This window comes from Amphiprion ocellaris, chromosome 17 (genome assembly GCF_022539595.1).
Source record: "Amphiprion ocellaris isolate individual 3 ecotype Okinawa chromosome 17, ASM2253959v1, whole genome shotgun sequence".
Lineage (NCBI taxonomy): Eukaryota > Metazoa > Chordata > Actinopteri > Pomacentridae > Amphiprion > Amphiprion ocellaris.
In genome coordinates, this window is record NC_072782.1 from 14,317,578 (window position 1) to 14,336,130 (window position 18,553).

General features: G+C 42.4%; 1 protein-coding gene across 7 annotated transcripts in view; it reads left to right on the forward strand.

Annotated features, from left to right (window-relative positions):
• The first annotated feature begins 957 nt into the window (after positions 1 to 957).
• ntng2b (netrin g2b) overlaps positions 958 to 18,553 on the forward strand; it is a 74,779-nt gene continuing 57,183 nt past the window's right edge. For all 7 annotated transcript variants that reach the window (XM_055019367.1, XM_055019369.1, XM_055019368.1 and 4 more), the window contains exons 1-3: positions 958 to 1,402; positions 2,593 to 3,344; positions 15,858 to 16,501. In XM_055019367.1, coding sequence (XP_054875342.1) covers positions 3,126 to 3,344; positions 15,858 to 16,501 — 863 coding nt within the window. In that variant the 5' untranslated portion in view covers positions 958 to 1,402; positions 2,593 to 3,125. The remainder of the gene's footprint in view (positions 1,403 to 2,592; positions 3,345 to 15,857; positions 16,502 to 18,553) is intronic.

The window sequence follows — 18,553 nt, forward strand, 5'->3', positions numbered from 1 at the left end:
TTGAGAGTGGGAGCCAGCGGGAGCAACTGAATTACTCTGTATCAGGTGAAGATTTGCAAAAGCACAGAAAATCTGGCAACAACAGCAGCTAAAACTGACTAAATGTTTGGTACATGAATGTAAAGTGTGTGGTTTCCAATGCATGACATGCAGTTAGGTGCTGTGTTCCATATTAGCACCATGGACATCACCACTGCTGCAGGGGAGAAGCACTGCACAGCACTGCACCTACTCTGTAAATGTGGACTCCAGATTCCACTTAAACTACAAGTTCAGATGCTCTGATGCTCCCTCATAATACATTATGCATACACATATTGAATCTACTGCAGACTCGGATCAGCAAAAAAGTTAACACCTTTACAAAATGTTATTTAATGTCATTTAATAGGGAAATTTAAGGCCAAATTGTGGGATTAGTGATAAATAATTCAGGTGGGATAAGGTCGCTGCATTCACCAGCGCCGCAGCCACATGAGAAGTCCCGTTCACAGTATTGCAGGAATGTATTTGTATCGGATGCAGGTACCACTGAGTTCATTCTCCACGTAAACAGCGCGTGCAGGAGATTCTTTTTTTTTTTTTAATTATCATTTTGCGCATCTGGACAGATAAGGTCGAGGGTTGGCTCCACTAACACCTGGTCCCGCTGGTCCTTTAAGCCGAGCGGGGTGCAGATCGGACCTGCTGGGGAACAGTTTGGAGCAGGAGCGGAGAGGAGAAGTTGCACCGCCCCGGTTCAGGCAGCAGGGCTGGAGCAGATAAAAGCTCAGATAGTGATTGAAAGTGATGGTAAAAGGATTTAGCCTCGGCATTAACCGACAGAGGGAGAGGGAGAGGGAGAGAGAGAGAGAGAGAGAGAGAGACAGAGGGAGGGCGAGAGAGAGAGAGAGGGAGAGAGAGGGGGAGGGAGAGAGAGAGGGAGAGAGAGGGGGAGGGAGGGAAGGAGGAGGGAGGGAGATATTTTCCATAAAGCCTTTTTTCTCTCTTTCTTTCTGCCCTTGAGCATCCCGGGTAAACCCGAGCTTGTAAAGTGGGAAGAGGAGGAGGAGAGGGGCCAAGAAGGGCGGGCACAAAGCCTTTCCTCAAACTCAATATTTTATACTTTTGATACTCCTTGACGCTGGATTTCAGTCCTCTTCCCCAGCCGTTTCCAGATCTAGGACACGGATCTACCGTGCGCAGCGATCCACGGTGAGATAAAAAGTATCCGGCAGACGGCAGAAACAAGCAGCGAGCCGGGCAGGCTGAGAGACGGGAGTACAGAGAGGACCGCGGCGGAGTACAGTGGATGGTCGAGGGGGGGGGGACCTTTTTGTTTGTTTGTTTGTTTGTTTTATTGGCCAAAGAAGGAGGGACGTGCACGCAAAGTCCTGACCAGCCTGACAGATGCATGCTAGAAGTAAGTGTTTCATCTGATAAAACAGTTCGCAACACGATGCATTCTGCTCACTGAAGTCTGCACCGGGAAGCTGCACAATATCCGGACCACTCCGGGATAATCGGAGTGTTGAGGGAGGGGGACTTCCAGCGTCATTTGCACTATTTTACACATCGATGCATTACATTTGTGACCATATATGATATCCTATATACAGTGTGAGCGATGCTGCTCGGTGGGATGCACTACTGGAGAGGACTGACACACCCCTACAGGACTGTCAGTGCCGGGAAATAGCTTTGGCGACTTCCCCTTGACAAGTGAACTAAGTCAGAGTGCACAGGGTTGCATGGGACAGGTTGTTCAAGGGCCTGGCTCCTGTCAGAGTGGAGGTGACAGTCGGACTATAATCAGTGAGAAAGAACCAAAAAAATAATAATCACCATATGTATTCATTTATTCATGTATTCAGTTTAAAATTATAATTCAATTAAGTGAATAAATTTGGAGAGAACTTCCAGTAGTTTGTTTCTCTTGAAGCTTATTATTAAATAAATGATGTGCTGCGGTAAGAGAATAATGTAAAGGCCTCTAGTTCATAAAATGACACTTCGTTCAAAGAAATTCCTGAAACATAGTATAATTCCCTGCGCTTTTCCCCACACATTTTGTAAGAGGACAGATTAAATAACAGATCTTTTCGATGCGTATTTCATGCAGTGGAATTATTAACGCATCTGTAGCCCACCCTGCATCTCCAGCAGTGGAGAGGAGCAGCTACAACTCCTGCACGCACAGGCAGCAGCACGTGTTTTTACGCACAAGGTTACCCTCACAATGTGGCGCTCCACTTGCTTTTTAAAAAGGTGCAGCTCTTCGTGTTCCGTGTCTCGCGTTCATTGTGACCGACTACCCGTGCCACATGTTCACTTAAAAGTTTCTCCAAATGTTATGTTTCTTCACTTGGCGAGATAAATCATCGCCATTCAGCTACATTATAATTAAAGAGTTCGCACCGCAAAATAAGAGCGCAACCTACCCATTACGCATGAATATTTTAAAACACTGGCATTAAAGTTTTATTGCGGAGAATTTTTATCTCAAGTTGGAGCTCTGTAAAAATATATTCTAGCGTTTACTGTAAGATTAGGGGTGTAATGAACTAATTACATTAACTTCTTTTTTTTCTATTTGTCCCCATTTCGCCTCAGGACAATCAGAAGAGCTCGGACAGTCGAAAATGTCCAATGGATATACCTGAAGACGCAGCAACTTCTCTTTCATCCTCCCCAACTAGTTCCACTGTTTCCCTGCAGGACATCTGAGATATGGATCCGCGTTAACATCTCCTACCCAACTCCCTGCACCACTATGGTTAAAGTGTATGCCGAGATTCATCTCTGTAACATTATCCGCCTCTCCACCCACCGCCCATCTTCCTCAGGAAACCAGCCGTCAAAACAACTAAGTGTCCCTCTCTCGGTTCTCTGGGGGCCGTCAATATTTGTCCAGCGACACTGAGAGAAAGCTCCTTACATTTGGCGGGTGGGGGGGATTTATGAACCTGGAGGCGAGCTGTGTCATTTCCCCCGCACCTCTCCATTCATAGCACAGCAGTATGGTGGTAGGGATGTCCACTATTTCTTTATGATCACCGCTCCATGCGCTTCACCTCTCCTCTGAGCTCCGTGGCCCCCTCATCCCGTGCCGGACCCCGCTCCAAACACCCCCCCTCCAGCCTGCCATGCTCCTCCAGGCCGTGTTGCTGCTGCTGCTGCGCTGCCTGGCCTCCACCCTGGGCCAGTACGAACTGTGCAAGTCCCTGGTGAGCACGGACGAGGGCTCGGTGTGGGAGCATTACGCGTGCCAGCCAAAAGCCGCGTCCATGAAAGACCACATGCGGATCAAGGTGGATCCGCCCGGAATTACGTGTGGAAATCCGCCTGAGAGGTTCTGCACTCTGGTGAGTTCATGTCGGGACTTTGCATTGCATCTCTTATACTTTAATTATTAACTTTTAAATCAGAGGCTATATTTATGGCATATTTGAACGCGTAAAGAGCGCAGTCTACAAAAACATGCACTCCACACTAACAGACAGCTTCATTAAACTATAGTTACAAGAGTATAAAGTTGAAAACTATTACACAGGAAATCGTCAGGATCACAGGGTTATGCAGTTAAGCTGGAGTGTCAACTTAAAAAGTAATGACAGGCATTTGTACAGAAGGTCAGAGCAGTGTTCACACTTTAGGGCTCTGCAAAGGGATGAAATAAGTGCAATGACTTGGCATGGGTGAACCTGGCTCAGAGACATGAGAAGGTGTTGTTTACATTATAGACTTGGCAGCCCAGTATCCGGTTTGATTTAGGCTTCCAGAGGACGTCACATTTCCTCCGGTAAAATGCATATAGCAGGACCTTTTTTAATTCCAAGGACACTAAAGGGTGAGCTGCAGGAAAACTCGTTAAAATGTCTGCTAGAGTAATATTTAACACACTTTAGCCTGCAGGCTAGTCCCGGCTAATGTAGGTGTAATAATTTGAAATAAGGGTTATAAAATCAGAATCATAAGACTGCAATTAAGCTTCCCCCAGCCTCTTCACTGAAAACTTTTATCTTTGAGGTTTGACTCACGATTTGAGTCACTGTGTGTGCGAGACAAGTTCGTCCTCTTGATAATCGGCCCACTGTCACTGAGCGTCCACTCGCTGAGGTGGCTGGCTAAGCTGCCAGACCCGTCTTAACAGCCATGAGTCAAAATCTCAAGAAAAGAAAGTGTTTCAGCAGAGTGTTGGCATGTCTGTATCACATTACAAAATCATGTCATGCTGTTCATTAGGTGTTTATACTCTGACTGGACATTTGTTACCTTAAGATAGACTTGGCAAACATCTCTCCACCCATGTCTCTCTCCCTTCCTCTCGCAAAACTAATAACTAGTATGTGGGGTCATTTGACAGGAGTAGGGAAGGATATTGTGGTCCTTGGATACCTAATGGTTAATGATTTGTTTAGCAGCGGAAACCACTGCTGTCTTGGGAAAAGGCTTTCCGATGACTTCTCTTGAGAGGGGAGATGGACAGACGCAAGGGAAAAAGGGGGGAGAAGTGAAGACGGAGAGAAATGCTCGCTGCCATAACGTATTGACGTCTGCCCCCTAATGGCCCCAGCCTGGAAACTTCTATAACTATGTTTCTGAGTGAGCAATGATGAAATATTGATGGGCTCCTTAATGGGCTTCCTTACAAGGGTTGGCCAGCGTCGCTCCATTGCATGGATCCAGAGTGTGCTGCTTGGCTGATGAGACAGAAAGAAAGAGAGGGATGGAGGGCGGGACAGGAAGGAGTCTGGTCTTAGTCAGCACTTTCACATCGGACGGGGTCTTTATAGTGGAAAGTTGTGGTTCTTCTCAGGTCATCAGTGGCTACGGGGATTTAACCAGGCCCCCTGGTGCACTAGCTGGGGATTTAGACGGTGAAGAAGCTGTGAGATGAAAGTTTGCTTAAGAAGTGAGGGATGTCAGACTCAAATTCCAACATAATGAGAAAGCAGGTTGGGTTTAATTCTGCACCAGGATAATTATTTGACAAGTTTGCAGGGCATTTTCTGACATGTAGCAATCCATAGCTTACATTTAACTAATAGGAAATCTTTACAGGTTGGCTTAAGAATCATTGAACATCTGCATATCATTTCCTCATAACAGAGGATTAATCTATCAGTACACACTTCAGTAGGGAATCAAGGCCATTACATCCTTTCCATTTCTTTCTTTTGGACACGCCAAATGGGTATTGGTTGAGGGATATTGGTATACAGATCATTTATTTTCAGGCAAGCAGCATTTTTTTCCCCTCTTTGCCCCCGGATTTGGCAGCTTTGCAGAAAAGCCAGTTTCTTATCTAATTGGTGTACATTTACATTCACTCATTCAGCAGTCCCACAAGTCAAGAGAAAGTCAGGGCACTCGAGAAAAAAAAAAAAAAAGACTGCATCACCCAATGCGCAGAGCTGCTCATCCTTAATAAGACTTGAGACGTACTGCGGAAGATGCAAAATAATTTTTTTCCCCTTTCGCTCACCCTATGAGTGCTACAGTGTGTTCCTAAAAATTACGGGAGAATTCACTTTTGGGGTTTTGATGTTGAGGCATACTGTAGCTCCTCTGCTCGCATTGGTGTACAGTAGTTTTTTGCTCCCTCCATCTCCACAGGGATGCATTTTTTCTACTCTATTTATCTCTCGTTCCCTGGGAATGCAGCATCCTTTCTCCTCAGCCAAACAGGCCAGCATGTTGGCTTCTTTCGACATGACGGGCTTCCAGCACTTTGACAAAGATGCTACTGTCACTAGCGCTGTGTTAGGAGCTTCAGTACTTTCTTTGTAGTTTCCCTGTATGATAGCTACTATAGAGTTGTACCTTGCTGTAGAAGGTGAAGGAGTAAGGAGGTTTGAGGCAGTATGTTGCAGAGGGGGATAGCTAATGATGAGGGAGAGGTGAGGAAGATCCAAGCTTAGCTAAGCAGAAGAATAAAATCAGACCACAGTTCCACAGTAGTACACACAGTGTCGATATAAAAATGTTGCATTCAAAAAGGTCTCGCCGCTCTGTTGTTTGTTATATTGTTTTTTGGTTTTGAACCGAAACCTTCAATCAACCATCTCTCTTGGGGCCGGGAACAGAGAGCAGCCAAATGCAAATGGGAAGGTGTGCGTGTGCAATGGAATGTACAGTGTGCAGTGACGTTAACAGGGACCAGCAGGGGTGTGTGAAACATGTGCACGAGTTGGCCAACAGTGCACGGTAGTATGTCTAAGAAAATAGACAAAAAAAAAAAACACACCTTCCTGTTCCACAACACATTTGCCCGTTTTAGAAGGTAGAAATCTGCCAGCTCTAAAAATAGACATGAGAAGAGAGAGAAGCCGCGCAGCAGCGGAAGGGGAGCATGCAGGAAGGGGAGGAAGATGGCAGCTGGTAGCGTGGATCAGTGCATCCCAGACTGGGCCTATGGCCATACTTCATACTGCCTGCCCAGTGCAGCCCTGCCAGACCCGGCCGGCCTGCCCTGCCCTGCCCAGCAGTGGGCCATCAAGGCCACGCAAAAGGGCCACCCACATCCAGCAGTGGGCCATACGTAATGCACCTCCCTGGGGCAAAAGATAGCCCAGGTGGCCAGTGTCCTAATAATACACCCTTGGAGGTGAATTTGGGCACAGCATGAGCAGATTTGACAGTGCAGGGCATAATTAACGAAGGGAACAGAGAGAAGGGAACAGACAGCTAAAGGGAGCGACAGAGACAGTGACTGTACAAACAAGGGAGGTAGGGGAGGGTGCAGTGATGTAATGGCATGGCTTGCTTCCCCATTAGGACACAGTTGAAAGTGATCAGAGAGTGTTTAGATGTGTTGGCAGAACGGGAGGATAGTTATAAGTGAGATTTATCTCAGACTGAGGTGATACTAAGAGGGATTGGCCGCAGGGGCTTAGACAGCCCGAGGTGAACTTAGCAAACCACCTTGTCTCACCAATCAGGATCTCAGGACTGATGGCTGTTTGGACACGAGAGTGTACTGAAGCCATACGGCAAGTATTTGTGGGTCTGTAGGTGTGGGAGAGATCAAGTGGCCACATGGGTGATAATTCAAATAGAAATGTATCAAACTGCTTTTCTCTGGCTCTTGTGACCATTGTTCAAATTTTACTAAATGATTGTGCAACAAAGATTTGGAAAATACAGAGGCGAGGAATAACAGCCTGTTCACAAGTATTTGAGATGATTCCTGTTCATGTGATGCATTTCAAAAGATGGAGGTGACTCATGTTGCTTTTCCTGATAAAAACTATTCTCGCTGTAGTCCAAAATTGCAAAATGTTCACATGTGGTTGTGATTAGAAAGACCAAGTCAGTAAAAACACATTTCTGTCAGTTTTCCAAGAATCCAGTAGAAACCATCTGAAATACTTTCCCGAATTTCCACGTGCATACTTTCCAACAAACAAGAGTTTCCATCAATATCTCTGCAACAAAGCTCCTCAATTAAAACAAGAAAATCCTGTGACATGCACAAGCCCACAGTTAGTTTGACAAGTGTGTTATCTCTAACATTATATCCAGAAAACTACACAATTTATCAGAGCCAAAAAAACTGTCAAAACAGAAAGAATCATCAGAATTTCAACTTTCAGAAGGCCCTCGAACTATTCAGAATCCTAACATTTCATCAAAGTCACTTTATTCTACATATCTCATTTTAAAATGAGCCAAAAATCAACTATTTGTACTAACTAGATTTTGCGAAAGATTAAGAACTCTGCACTCTTGGAAGCAATCAGACAGCTATTGGTGACTCAGCTATGATCAAAACCCACATGAAAAATAAAATCAGAGCTTTTCCAGCTAAACTGCAGGCTGCGTTTACAAAGAACAGATAGAAGTATGGAAACTGTATTGTTAATATGCGTGGCCAACAAATGGCTACAGGTTTCTGGCATTTTACCAGTGCCATACTGCATAAAGGACATGTTTGAATTCTCTCTACTTGCCAGGGATGTACTGTTCCAACAGAGGTGTGAGACTTAATATTACAGTGAAAAATGTGTATTAACGTGAGAAAGAATGCGACACAAGCAGAAAAAAACATCCAGAAACAGCGTGGTGTTCAGAGGGTTAAAGGGTTTTACACATACAGTAGAAGTCTGTTTACAGGTCTTGTGAAAAAAAAAAGTTGGATAAAGCCTTGTGTGGCTTCAGAGGTGTCTGAGAGAAATCTGATAAACTGCCTCAAGTGTCAGTTGGGGCCAAAGACTAAATCTGAAAATCTGGGGGTGTGGAGTTATAAAGAAGTACCAGACCCCTGTGGCCTTCTCCTCATCTCTGCTTGAGGCTAGAAGCTCCAGGCTACGTTAGCTACTACTGCTATAACCGATGCTTTGACTATATTGCTAGTGGCAGGGTTTTTCCTGCATAGAGGAATATTTGGCACCCCCTAAAGAGGTTTGTTTTAGCCAGTGCCAAAGGAAGATCACCAGCGCCAAAATGATAAGAACCGAGAGAAATAAAACAAATAATTAAACGAGTTTTGTTAAACAGGGTAAAGCATAATAGGCATTTTTTGTTTAGAAAATGATCAGAAATACAAGGAAAATACATAGATTTCTGTTGAAGAAGAGAATAAATGTGAATCCAGCAGTGTTAGAAGTAAAAGATGACTACTTAAGAAACACAAAGAGCAAAAAATAATATAAAGGTCTCTGTTGCACAGTCCACATCTCAGTTGTCTCGAGGCTTAAAATCATTTTTCCTGCTCTCCTGCCTCTCTTTATCTACATCTCCTTTGGTTTAGATTTAATAACTGACATCAATAAAAGATAATAGCTTTTCCCTGAATTCACCTCATCAGTGCACTTCAAGAACAACAGTAACTCTGCCCGACATGCTGCGTTTTCAGTGCAGCACATCTGCTTTTAAGTATTACCAGAATTCTAAGTTAAGTTCCTAATATAACTCTTCCTGGTCCAACTGTGGAGATTTGAGCAGGACAAGCTCTGCTGCTGCTTTGGAGCAGCATGGTGTCTGGTGCTCTGTCCTTCTTCTTCTCTCCTCCTCCAGCAGAATCACACATGCCTACAGTAAACATTTACTTTAGCTTGCACGCACACACACAGACATAAACAACACCCGCCCACGCAAACACACACCTAAGACACATTTACACTTGCCAACTGCTGTTTTGCACTCAGCAAGACATTTTGCAGCAAGCAGATAATCACTTTTTCAGGTGATTTAAGTAAAAGTCAGGTTCGTAATCCTATACATGTGCTTCGTTTTAACACACACACACAAATATACACTTCCAGGTGACACACACACATATAGATGCGGCATCTTCCTTGAAGGTAACGCGAATCTCCAAGATGATGGAAAAACCTCCTACAAAATAAAAGATTAACGTTGTAAGTGAAAAAGCAATATCTCTTTCTGTTTCCCTCTGTGGCCTTTTTAATGGGAGGGTCATTTCATTTGATGTTTCTCCAAAACAAAATAAATTGTGTTCCCCGAGTGTGTGTCCCTACCTTTATTCCCCTCGCTAGCAATATAACTTAGAAACTTCTATAAGTCGAGGTAGACAGAGAGGGGAGAGAGAAGGGGGGGGGAACAGAAACAATTTTTTGGGGACAGAAATGGTCATAAAGCAAAGGAAGGGAGAGGGAATGCCATGCAGAGCACAATTTTCTTCACGCCATTGTTTCTGTGTAAATGCACAGTGGCGGCTTGCTATTTCTGGACGCAACCAGGGACGTTTTGTTACTCCCGTTGTGTCCAAAAGCATCGCAATAACTCCCTTTAGAACTGACGTTTGATTCTTCATCCGGTCAGACAGAGTTTCACAATCACAGGAATAACTTAAAGACGAGGCAGTGCTCAGAGCCGTAGTTATTAATGAGCTCGTCGTTATCCCGCAAGTGAAAACAAGGAAGTCGCTCATCGCAGGGGCATCATGGCGGCTGTTGTCGTGGAGACAGGATCCCAGTGAGGATAATTGCTGGAGGGGCTTAGCAGTGCGAGCCACCTGCCACAGCATTTGGCTGGGATCTGTGTGTGTATGTTTGTGGGAGAGTGTGTTTGCGAGAGTGTGTATCCTGGCATAGATACACAGGGCCGGGCCAGAGCAGTGGCAGGAGGCAGAGTGGGATAAGGAGGACAGGGCACACAAAGGGCTTAAACATAACCTCGTGTAAGTCTCTCATGGGGGATGAAAATCTTCCAGGCTATATTACTGTACATATCACCTCCACTGTAGCTAATCCTAAAGGGCTCGGTGAGGTCAGAGCTGAGTAGTGAACAGCAACATGCAGCTTTCGACCAGTCACTCGAACCCAGCAAAGTAACAAGATGTTTAAAAAATCAAAACAAACTGTTGTACTGATCCTTGTTTCTTGTCTAGTTTGGGGATTCACCTGCTCACATGCCCTTTTGCTGTCTTTTTCACAGGCTGCAAACACTGTCAGAAGCACACTTCAGGAGCTAACCTATATGGATTGTGTGCTGTATCTGGGACAGTGTGGTCATTTCCAATAGGATTTGTGGGTCAGAGGTCATTCCCAGAACAACAGGCTACTAATCTTACTTTCTGAGTAAAGTTGTGTCTGGACTAAGGTCGAGGGATACATCCGTGGAGGGCAGCGAAGCAGCTGGGCCACCGTGGAGTAACGTTCACTGTAACCCTCGTCATTTGATTCTAATTACCTTTTGTAGTTGTTTATGAGCGTTGTAGATTAACATCCTAAGCGTGTTTGTGCTGACGGAGATCTCTATCTGAGTCAGTGCGAGAGGGATAATTGGGTTATCAGATAGAAAACAATGCTGTCACGTTACACCAGTGAGGAGAGCGATATTATCTGCAGCTGGTGGTATAAAGACGCGGTCGCATCCACTGCTGCGTCTTCACATGCGTTATGATCCTATATAGCGTCTTCCTTTGCCGTACAGCTTCCCTCAGCACCAGCTCAGTGTTTGCTTATGTTTGGAGTTTTCCCACTCTGCGTTGTCACCGTAAATCAGATGATTTATAATCTCAGCCTCGCAGGATTCTAACTTTTGCTTTTGATATCAGATCACTGGAGTGGGTTTGAGTGACTGCTCCCTTTCTTGTCATACAGTCCAGTGACTTTTTTCAAAGGGGAGAACAGATGCAGCTTCTTGGCAACAGATGTAAAAAAAAGTAAACGTCTGCAAAGAAGCAGTGACACATGATCTGTGCTTGCACAGTACATCGATATTGTGCAGTATTGCTTTTGCGTTACATCATAAAGAAGAAACTGCTGCTTCATGTGATACTCCACCCAAAATCTTTTGAGTATTGACCAACCAGCCTCTGCAGGACTAAGAAGGTTATTGTGGAAAGTTTGAACATGTTTGTAATGGGGAAAAAATGTATTAAAACATCCAAAGAAACTTCTGCAATATAATTCACGTCTCCATCTGTATGCTCAGTATGTTACAAATGTTCATATTTCCCAGCTAAACTTGCATCTTACACACAAGACTGTCGAGCTCATTAGCAGGCGTGCGTGTTGCTTTGAGCATGTTAAAGCACCCCGCTGACTTCAGCCGCCATTTTCCATCAAGGATGAAACTACAAACTATTTACAGCCGCCCTTTAAAGCCTGCAGGGGGACAGTGTTTGATAGTCAAATAACAAATTTTGGGTGAAATCACTTAAAAGTAATTCGGCAATCAAACTCTGCCGCGCTGAACTTAAAGCAGTAGCAGTCTTACATTACTGTATATCAGTGTTCCATCAATTTGGGTGATTCATGTTCTCAGTGTAAATTCAATATCTAGTCAGAAGCTGAATTTGATAAATAGCTACATTGGCAGCAGTTTAGGCTTATTTGATCACAGTGTGTACTTTATTTGCATTAGGCATTTCATTCTATATTGCCACAATTTTCATCATCCAACATCCTGAAATGTCTTTAGTGAATTTTGGGTGAGTTAAATGTTAACTTGGGATAAGTCATCTTTAGGTACTCCTCAAGGAAAAGGCACAAAAACCAAGTATATCACAATTAGAACCTCTCTTTATCACACAGCTTAATATGAAGTCTGGGACTTTATGACTTTCAGGATAAAACCTGTGTATCAAACTTCTTACAACTTGAAAAAGTCTTTTTAGAGAGCACGGGAGGTCCATTGATTTAGCTTTCATTCATCTTTATTGTCTGCATTTATAAATGTGTTTTTTCTTGATGATATGATCTCTGTGATGTACCTCATCTAACAGCAGCAAAATTACTTTTCTGATCTAGTTTGATTTTCTTTTCGTCTCCATTTCAGACAATTGCCTATTGTGATAATAAAAATACTAGATTTAATTTTGCTCGTTAATTCCACTACAGAACTGTATATCATATATTTTTGCAGAGAAACATGTCACCGTCACATTTTTGGATTCTAATTAAAGTGAGAGCCTAAACAATATGGGAGATGTAGAGTAAATCCTGAAATCCTCTCATTTGTTGTTTCTGCTTCCAGTACACATTTGGTCCAATACTGTCTTGCTCTTTTATTTCAGCCAAGAACCTTTTGACTCTACAGATCCATCTTTAGTGTAATTCTTACAGGTTGGATGGCACACAGATTAGGAAAAAAAAAGTCAAAATACATTCTGTATTATTGTACTACAAACTCTTATTTACAGGGTTTCCATGTGCAAGTGAAATGTTAAAGTTTTAGTTCTATGCTCAAGGACTCCAAATATACCAGCAGGGCTTAGATTTGCATCTTTACATCATCTATTTTTACTCTCACTACAGCTCATCATTTGCTCTTTGTTCTATGATATTCAAATATCTACAAAATAATTATTCACGTAGATCTGTTCTCCAGGAGCTGCTGTTGTAAACATAATTACTATAACTTCACCACACAGCAGAGATGAGCCGGTGACATTCTTAAACACTACAATTGGAGATAGTACTACTGCTGAAAGTAAAAATAAGAACAAAACAAAGAAGACGGGGGACGAAGGAGGAGGGGAGGAGGTGGAGGAAAAAAAGAAGGATATTTATACTCTTGACTCCATCAAGAGCTTGTTAAGTGTAATGCAGTAAAATTCTGAAAGACTATTGGATTCCCAATAAATAAAAGAAGAAGGATAACATCAGCTATAAAATTTTATCAGTTGCTACAAGTGTAGAAAACAGGAGAGGAGAGGTTGAAAACACAGTTGAGTGGAAACTTCACAGGCATCAGCAGCTAATTCTAAACATAAAAATATATGATCTGTATTCAGAGTATTTTTTTTTAATGTAACAAATCAATTAATTCAGTAATAAGTAACACAATGTAAATTACACCATTGGGACTTGAATTTTGTAAGAAAGAAGCCAGCAGCTATCTTTGATAAAGTGAATACTTTCAGAATCACAACAAAAATTGACCCCTTTGATACAATGAATGACTGTGACTAAATACTGGAGAAAATAATAACCATTATCTGTCTAATTAGTACATCCTGGGGGCATGACGAGCCTGCTGAGTCTGATACAATACAAACAGCACTGGAGCTGAACTTTGCAAATTAAGCACCAAGAGAGACGACTGAGGATCTCTGGGATTTCTTTGTGTAAATATTTCCACTTCTGTGGTGATGGGGATGTCAGACAACTGGCTTACAACAGTCAGCTTCATCAGTTTTAGTGAGATGTCTGCAAATGTCTCAATATGAGGAGGCAGCAACTGTAGAATTAAGGATTCCTGGAAATGTATAAACTTATTTGAAACTTTGGTAATGCTATAAAAATTCAAGTCAATACAGACTCTTTCTCCTACAGGTTGCATTTATATAAAACTAATCTGCAACAGCAAATATGTTTTAAAGGAAAATAATGTCTATTAGATTGCTTTCCACTAACTTAATAAGGACATTGTTTTAACATCACAAAAATGTTCACTGCCAACATATCATTTGATTTCCACAAAAATATTTATGCAAATATCTTGCAGAACAATAGCCACACATACTGGTCTTGGCATCATGCATCTTTTATGTTGATGCACTCACAGCATTTGGTTAAGGCTCAGGAAAGACTGTGGTTTGGATTAATACAGCAAAAGCTCGCAGTGATTTGAGACACAAGAACACATTCACATTTAACTGAAACCACAGTCTTTCCTGAACCTTAACCAAAGTGATTTTGTAGCCTCAAACTACCATCCACCTCCCTGTTAAATAGAATGATTCATCCACTGAATAAAACGTATGTTCTGAACATGATCTAGCTAACAACTACATTTGTCACTACAATGCATTAGGGGAAACCATTCAGTGCTATATTAGCGTAATAGCAGGCCTGACATTTTTTTTTTTTTCGGAATTTGCAAGTCTAAATAAGAGGAGGATAAATTTGTCTTTCTGGCAAAAAAGGAAGATGAGAGGTGTTTGATCTAACAAAGTGAAAGGCATTTCTTAGTGCAGGTGGAGAGAGGCTTTCTCTCTCGGTGAGCTGTGTGAATAATCCTGTTGACTTTTAGTTGTGTAGAGGGGCAGCGGCTTGAAAGTCTTGGCATCACAAGAAGAGGAGGATCAATTCTCTGGAGTTAAAAGTGCAGCAGCACTCTGCTGTCTATGCAAAGACAGTGATGATGCACAATCCTCTTGACCTTCACACTTCCTGTTGTGTTGTTTGGCAAGTTTACTTTTAAGCTCTCTGTCCCTTAGCGCCTGGTGAGGCACTCCTAGTTTAGATTCACACTGTCTTTTTTGGGAACAATACAGATGTTTTTGATATTGTAGGAATAAGTGCATATCTTTTAAATCAGAAAAAAATAGCACTTATAAATCACAGAGAGGAATACTGGAAGTAGAAATTGTAGTTTGTTACCTAAACATAGGGGCTTTAATGATCACTGCTAAAAACTTTGCTCTGACACATTTTGTTTTTTATCAATTGAGTCTTTATAGCTATAATAAATTTTGACAAAGTCTCTGCAAGGATGAATAACCAAAGGAGCCAAGCAAAGGCAATTGCCATTGTCAGTGTATTCGGTTAATTTGTAGTACTTTGATAAACTGCATTTTTTGGGAATATGCACTGCATTGTTGTGTATTAATCATATCAATGAAATTGTCTCCTTACGCAGATGATCAGCCATCTGCTACAACTCTGCCGACATGCACTGCAGCATTCTCCTATTACACTTAAACTGATACAAAATATGGTCATGTTTTTTTTCCAAATCCTTAAAGCCAGACCTCTTTAATATGTATATCTGTACAGTTAATGATTGAAATATTTAAAGGGATACATAATATAAGTTTCTTACATTTTTTTAATTTAAATACCACATTAGGAAGCTTTTTGGAAAACTATAACCAAAAGGATTGCCTTTTTATACAGGAATTAAACCAGCTTTTCTTTGATTTGTACAAAAAGGGTTGTTGGATCAACTTTGCTACCAGTTTTAGACTATGGAGATGGAGTTTACAGATATGCTTAGATTCTGTCTATGATGAAGTTGGTTGGTCTTCTTTGACTGAACATGCAAGCAGGATAGAGTTCTGTTTGGAAAATTACCATCAAACATTACATCTATGTCACTTTGGAGCGCTGGTCTACTTTTAAGTCGCTCCAGTAATTGGCTGCTTCTTCATGCAACTCTTGCCAGCACTGATCTTGGAGGGACTGCTTTTAATATTAGTGCCGCAGACTCATGGAATCGTTAGCAATGTGACCTAAAACTGACTAATCTCATACTTCCTGGAAACTTTAGGAATGCACTTTTAATTATCCATAACCTGCTTGCAACTGTTTTAATTGATTTCATTTGTTGATTTCTACTGTATTTGTACTTTCCATGGTGTAGTCTTGCAAATGAGGGTAAACCTAAATGATTAGGGATTCCGCAGTATCTCAAACCCTGACGGACATCTTGTTTCTCTGTCTTCGTGTCTGTTTCAGGAGAATCCATACCTGTGCAGTGACGAGTGTGATGCCTCTAATCCAGACTTGGCCCACCCTCCTCAGCTGATGCAGGACCGTGAACGCAACGGCCTAATCACCTACTGGCAGACAGTCACCTGGAGACGTCACCCAGAGCCCCTGCTGGCCAACATCAGCATGTCCTGGAACAAGAGTCTGGAGCTCACAGATGACATCCAGATCACCTTTGAATATGGCCGTCCTACCATCATGGTGATGGATAAGTCCATGGATCACGGACGCTCCTGGCAGCCTTACCAGTTCTACGCTGATGACTGCTTGGATGCCTTCAACATGCCACCCAAACGTGTGCGTGACCTTTCGCCCGCCAACATCACACGGGTCATCTGCACTGAGCAGTATTCGCGCTGGGTAGGCTCCAAAAATGACAAGAATGTGAAGTTTGAGGTGCGGGCACGCTTTGCTGTGTTTGCCGGGCCGCGGCTACAGAACATGGACAACCTGTACACCCGCATGGAAAGTATGAAGGGATTGAGGGACTTCTTCACCTTCACCAACCTTAGGCTGAGGCTGCTCAGGCCTGCCCTCGGAGGCACCTACGTCCAGAGAGACAACCTGCTCAAGTACTTCTATGCCATCTCCAACATCGATGTACCTGCCAGGTGAGCCCACTGCTGACTCAGCAAGGGACACACATTTCTCCTGCCTTCGCGCATTCACACTTTATAATCCAAAAAGTTAATTTTAATGTAAGAAAACGTTATTGCAAAATCATCTGATACATTTCAAAATAAGTACTAAAACATTTGGTTCACACAGAGAAGCTTATCTAAGAGGAGTGTTGGCAAAACTACCGGATTAGGTAATGGAAGCTATATCATCCAAATAAACGATTATCCTTTGATAATAATCATAAATCACTTCAAACCAAGCATCCCTCTTAGTAAATGTGGAATATTAACCTCTTTAATGCCTTTTTAATACACAGGTTAAAGGATTTTGACATGAACTATTTGAGAACCACAGATACATGTTTTCGGACAGCAACAGAAATCTCACAGGTTGACATCCCAACAGCTAAAACAAATCATCAGCATGGCTCGATATAGCTAAAGTTCGGTTAAAATTTGTCCTATATAAGAATTTAGTTGAACTTACTCTTGACACACATATTTCTCCTCTAAAATTAAAAATCTAAGCACAAAGAAAAGACTTGAAAGAGTAACTGGCAGGATTTAAGTACAACTTAGTGTAACTGCATAACTGATTAAAATGTTACACACTATAATGAAATGGCACCACTAGTCAAATCAGTATCATGCTTTTTAGATCTTCCTTAGCATTATATTAAATCCAAATCCAGTATCAGCGTAGTTATCAGATTTAAATTCTTCAGAATCGCTTATCAAATCTCATTAAGCTTTTATCATTTGTAACTGTCTAAATTTGTGAATAACTACTAATAATTCAGTGTAGATCTGTAATAACCTGATGCTAGAAAAATGTTTTCAGGTTGTAGTAGTATAGCAGATTCGCTCATCAGTCAACTCCTATTAGCTGCTAAATCAGTTAGCACTAATTAAGTTAGCTGCAGCCACCAAAGACAGAAAATGCTGATTGCTGTTTGATATTGATTGCTCTGACTGGTTGACATTAACAGATGCTATATAGTGACTTTTACATACATACTGATGCTTCTGAGTCCATATTATGAAGGCCTTGATAAAGAAGTGGGAAATTAGTGAGCACAAGAGACTGATACGATGCATGAAAGCTTTACATGGGATCTCCTATATTTTACACGCTGGAAATCATAATCAGCTAGATCATTAAACTGGCATTTTAACCGGAGAAAGCAAATGGAAATGAAAAAGAAACCAGAGGTAGTGCTGGCTATAAATGACAAATTGCTGGCTATAATTGCATGTCTTCCACATTTGTCTTTGCTAATAAAAATAATATGTAGAGGTAAAGGGTTTGATAAGTTAGCATTAGCACTTAATGAATTTGGGGACTGGGAAGTGGATCCAAAATGGAACCATACGTCATATTTTGAGCATGTAGTTGGATATTACTTCTGTCTTTTTCTGCACACAGACATGACAGATACGGAGGAGACGAACATACCCTCTGGTCTGACATTCATGCACACACATTCACACGCAGCCAGTGTGATCTGAGGGCATTTAAAATGACCCCCTCTCTCTCTCAGCATGAATCCTGGTCCGCCTGTCACTGGCCTGTGAGGACAATGATTAATGGCAGAAACACACGGCCTCGGTGGTCTAACGTAAACCACCATCCACGTTGCGGGAACCCTTACATGGCAACTTTGTGACAGTGAATGATGCTCGGGCCGTCACGCACCTGCTTAGCATCAACAAGCCATCTTTCCTACCTTTCAGAATTATTATTCCAATCAATACGGCAGGCTGACATTTGTATGGTATTTAACACCCTCGTTGGGACGGCGTGGAACGGGAGGAAGAAGCCGTGAATTTGTGTGTGTGCGAAAAGGAAAAGTGAAAATGTGCAGCTGTTTGAGTGGGGCGTTGACCGATGTGGGCGTCTCTGTGTGTGTGTGGAGTCAAGGTATGGGGAGGGGGGGTGTTTGATGAAGTCCTGAGTGGATGCTGACACAGCACACACACACACACACACACATACAAACACACACACACACACACACAAACAGCCCTCTGGCAGTGTGGAAA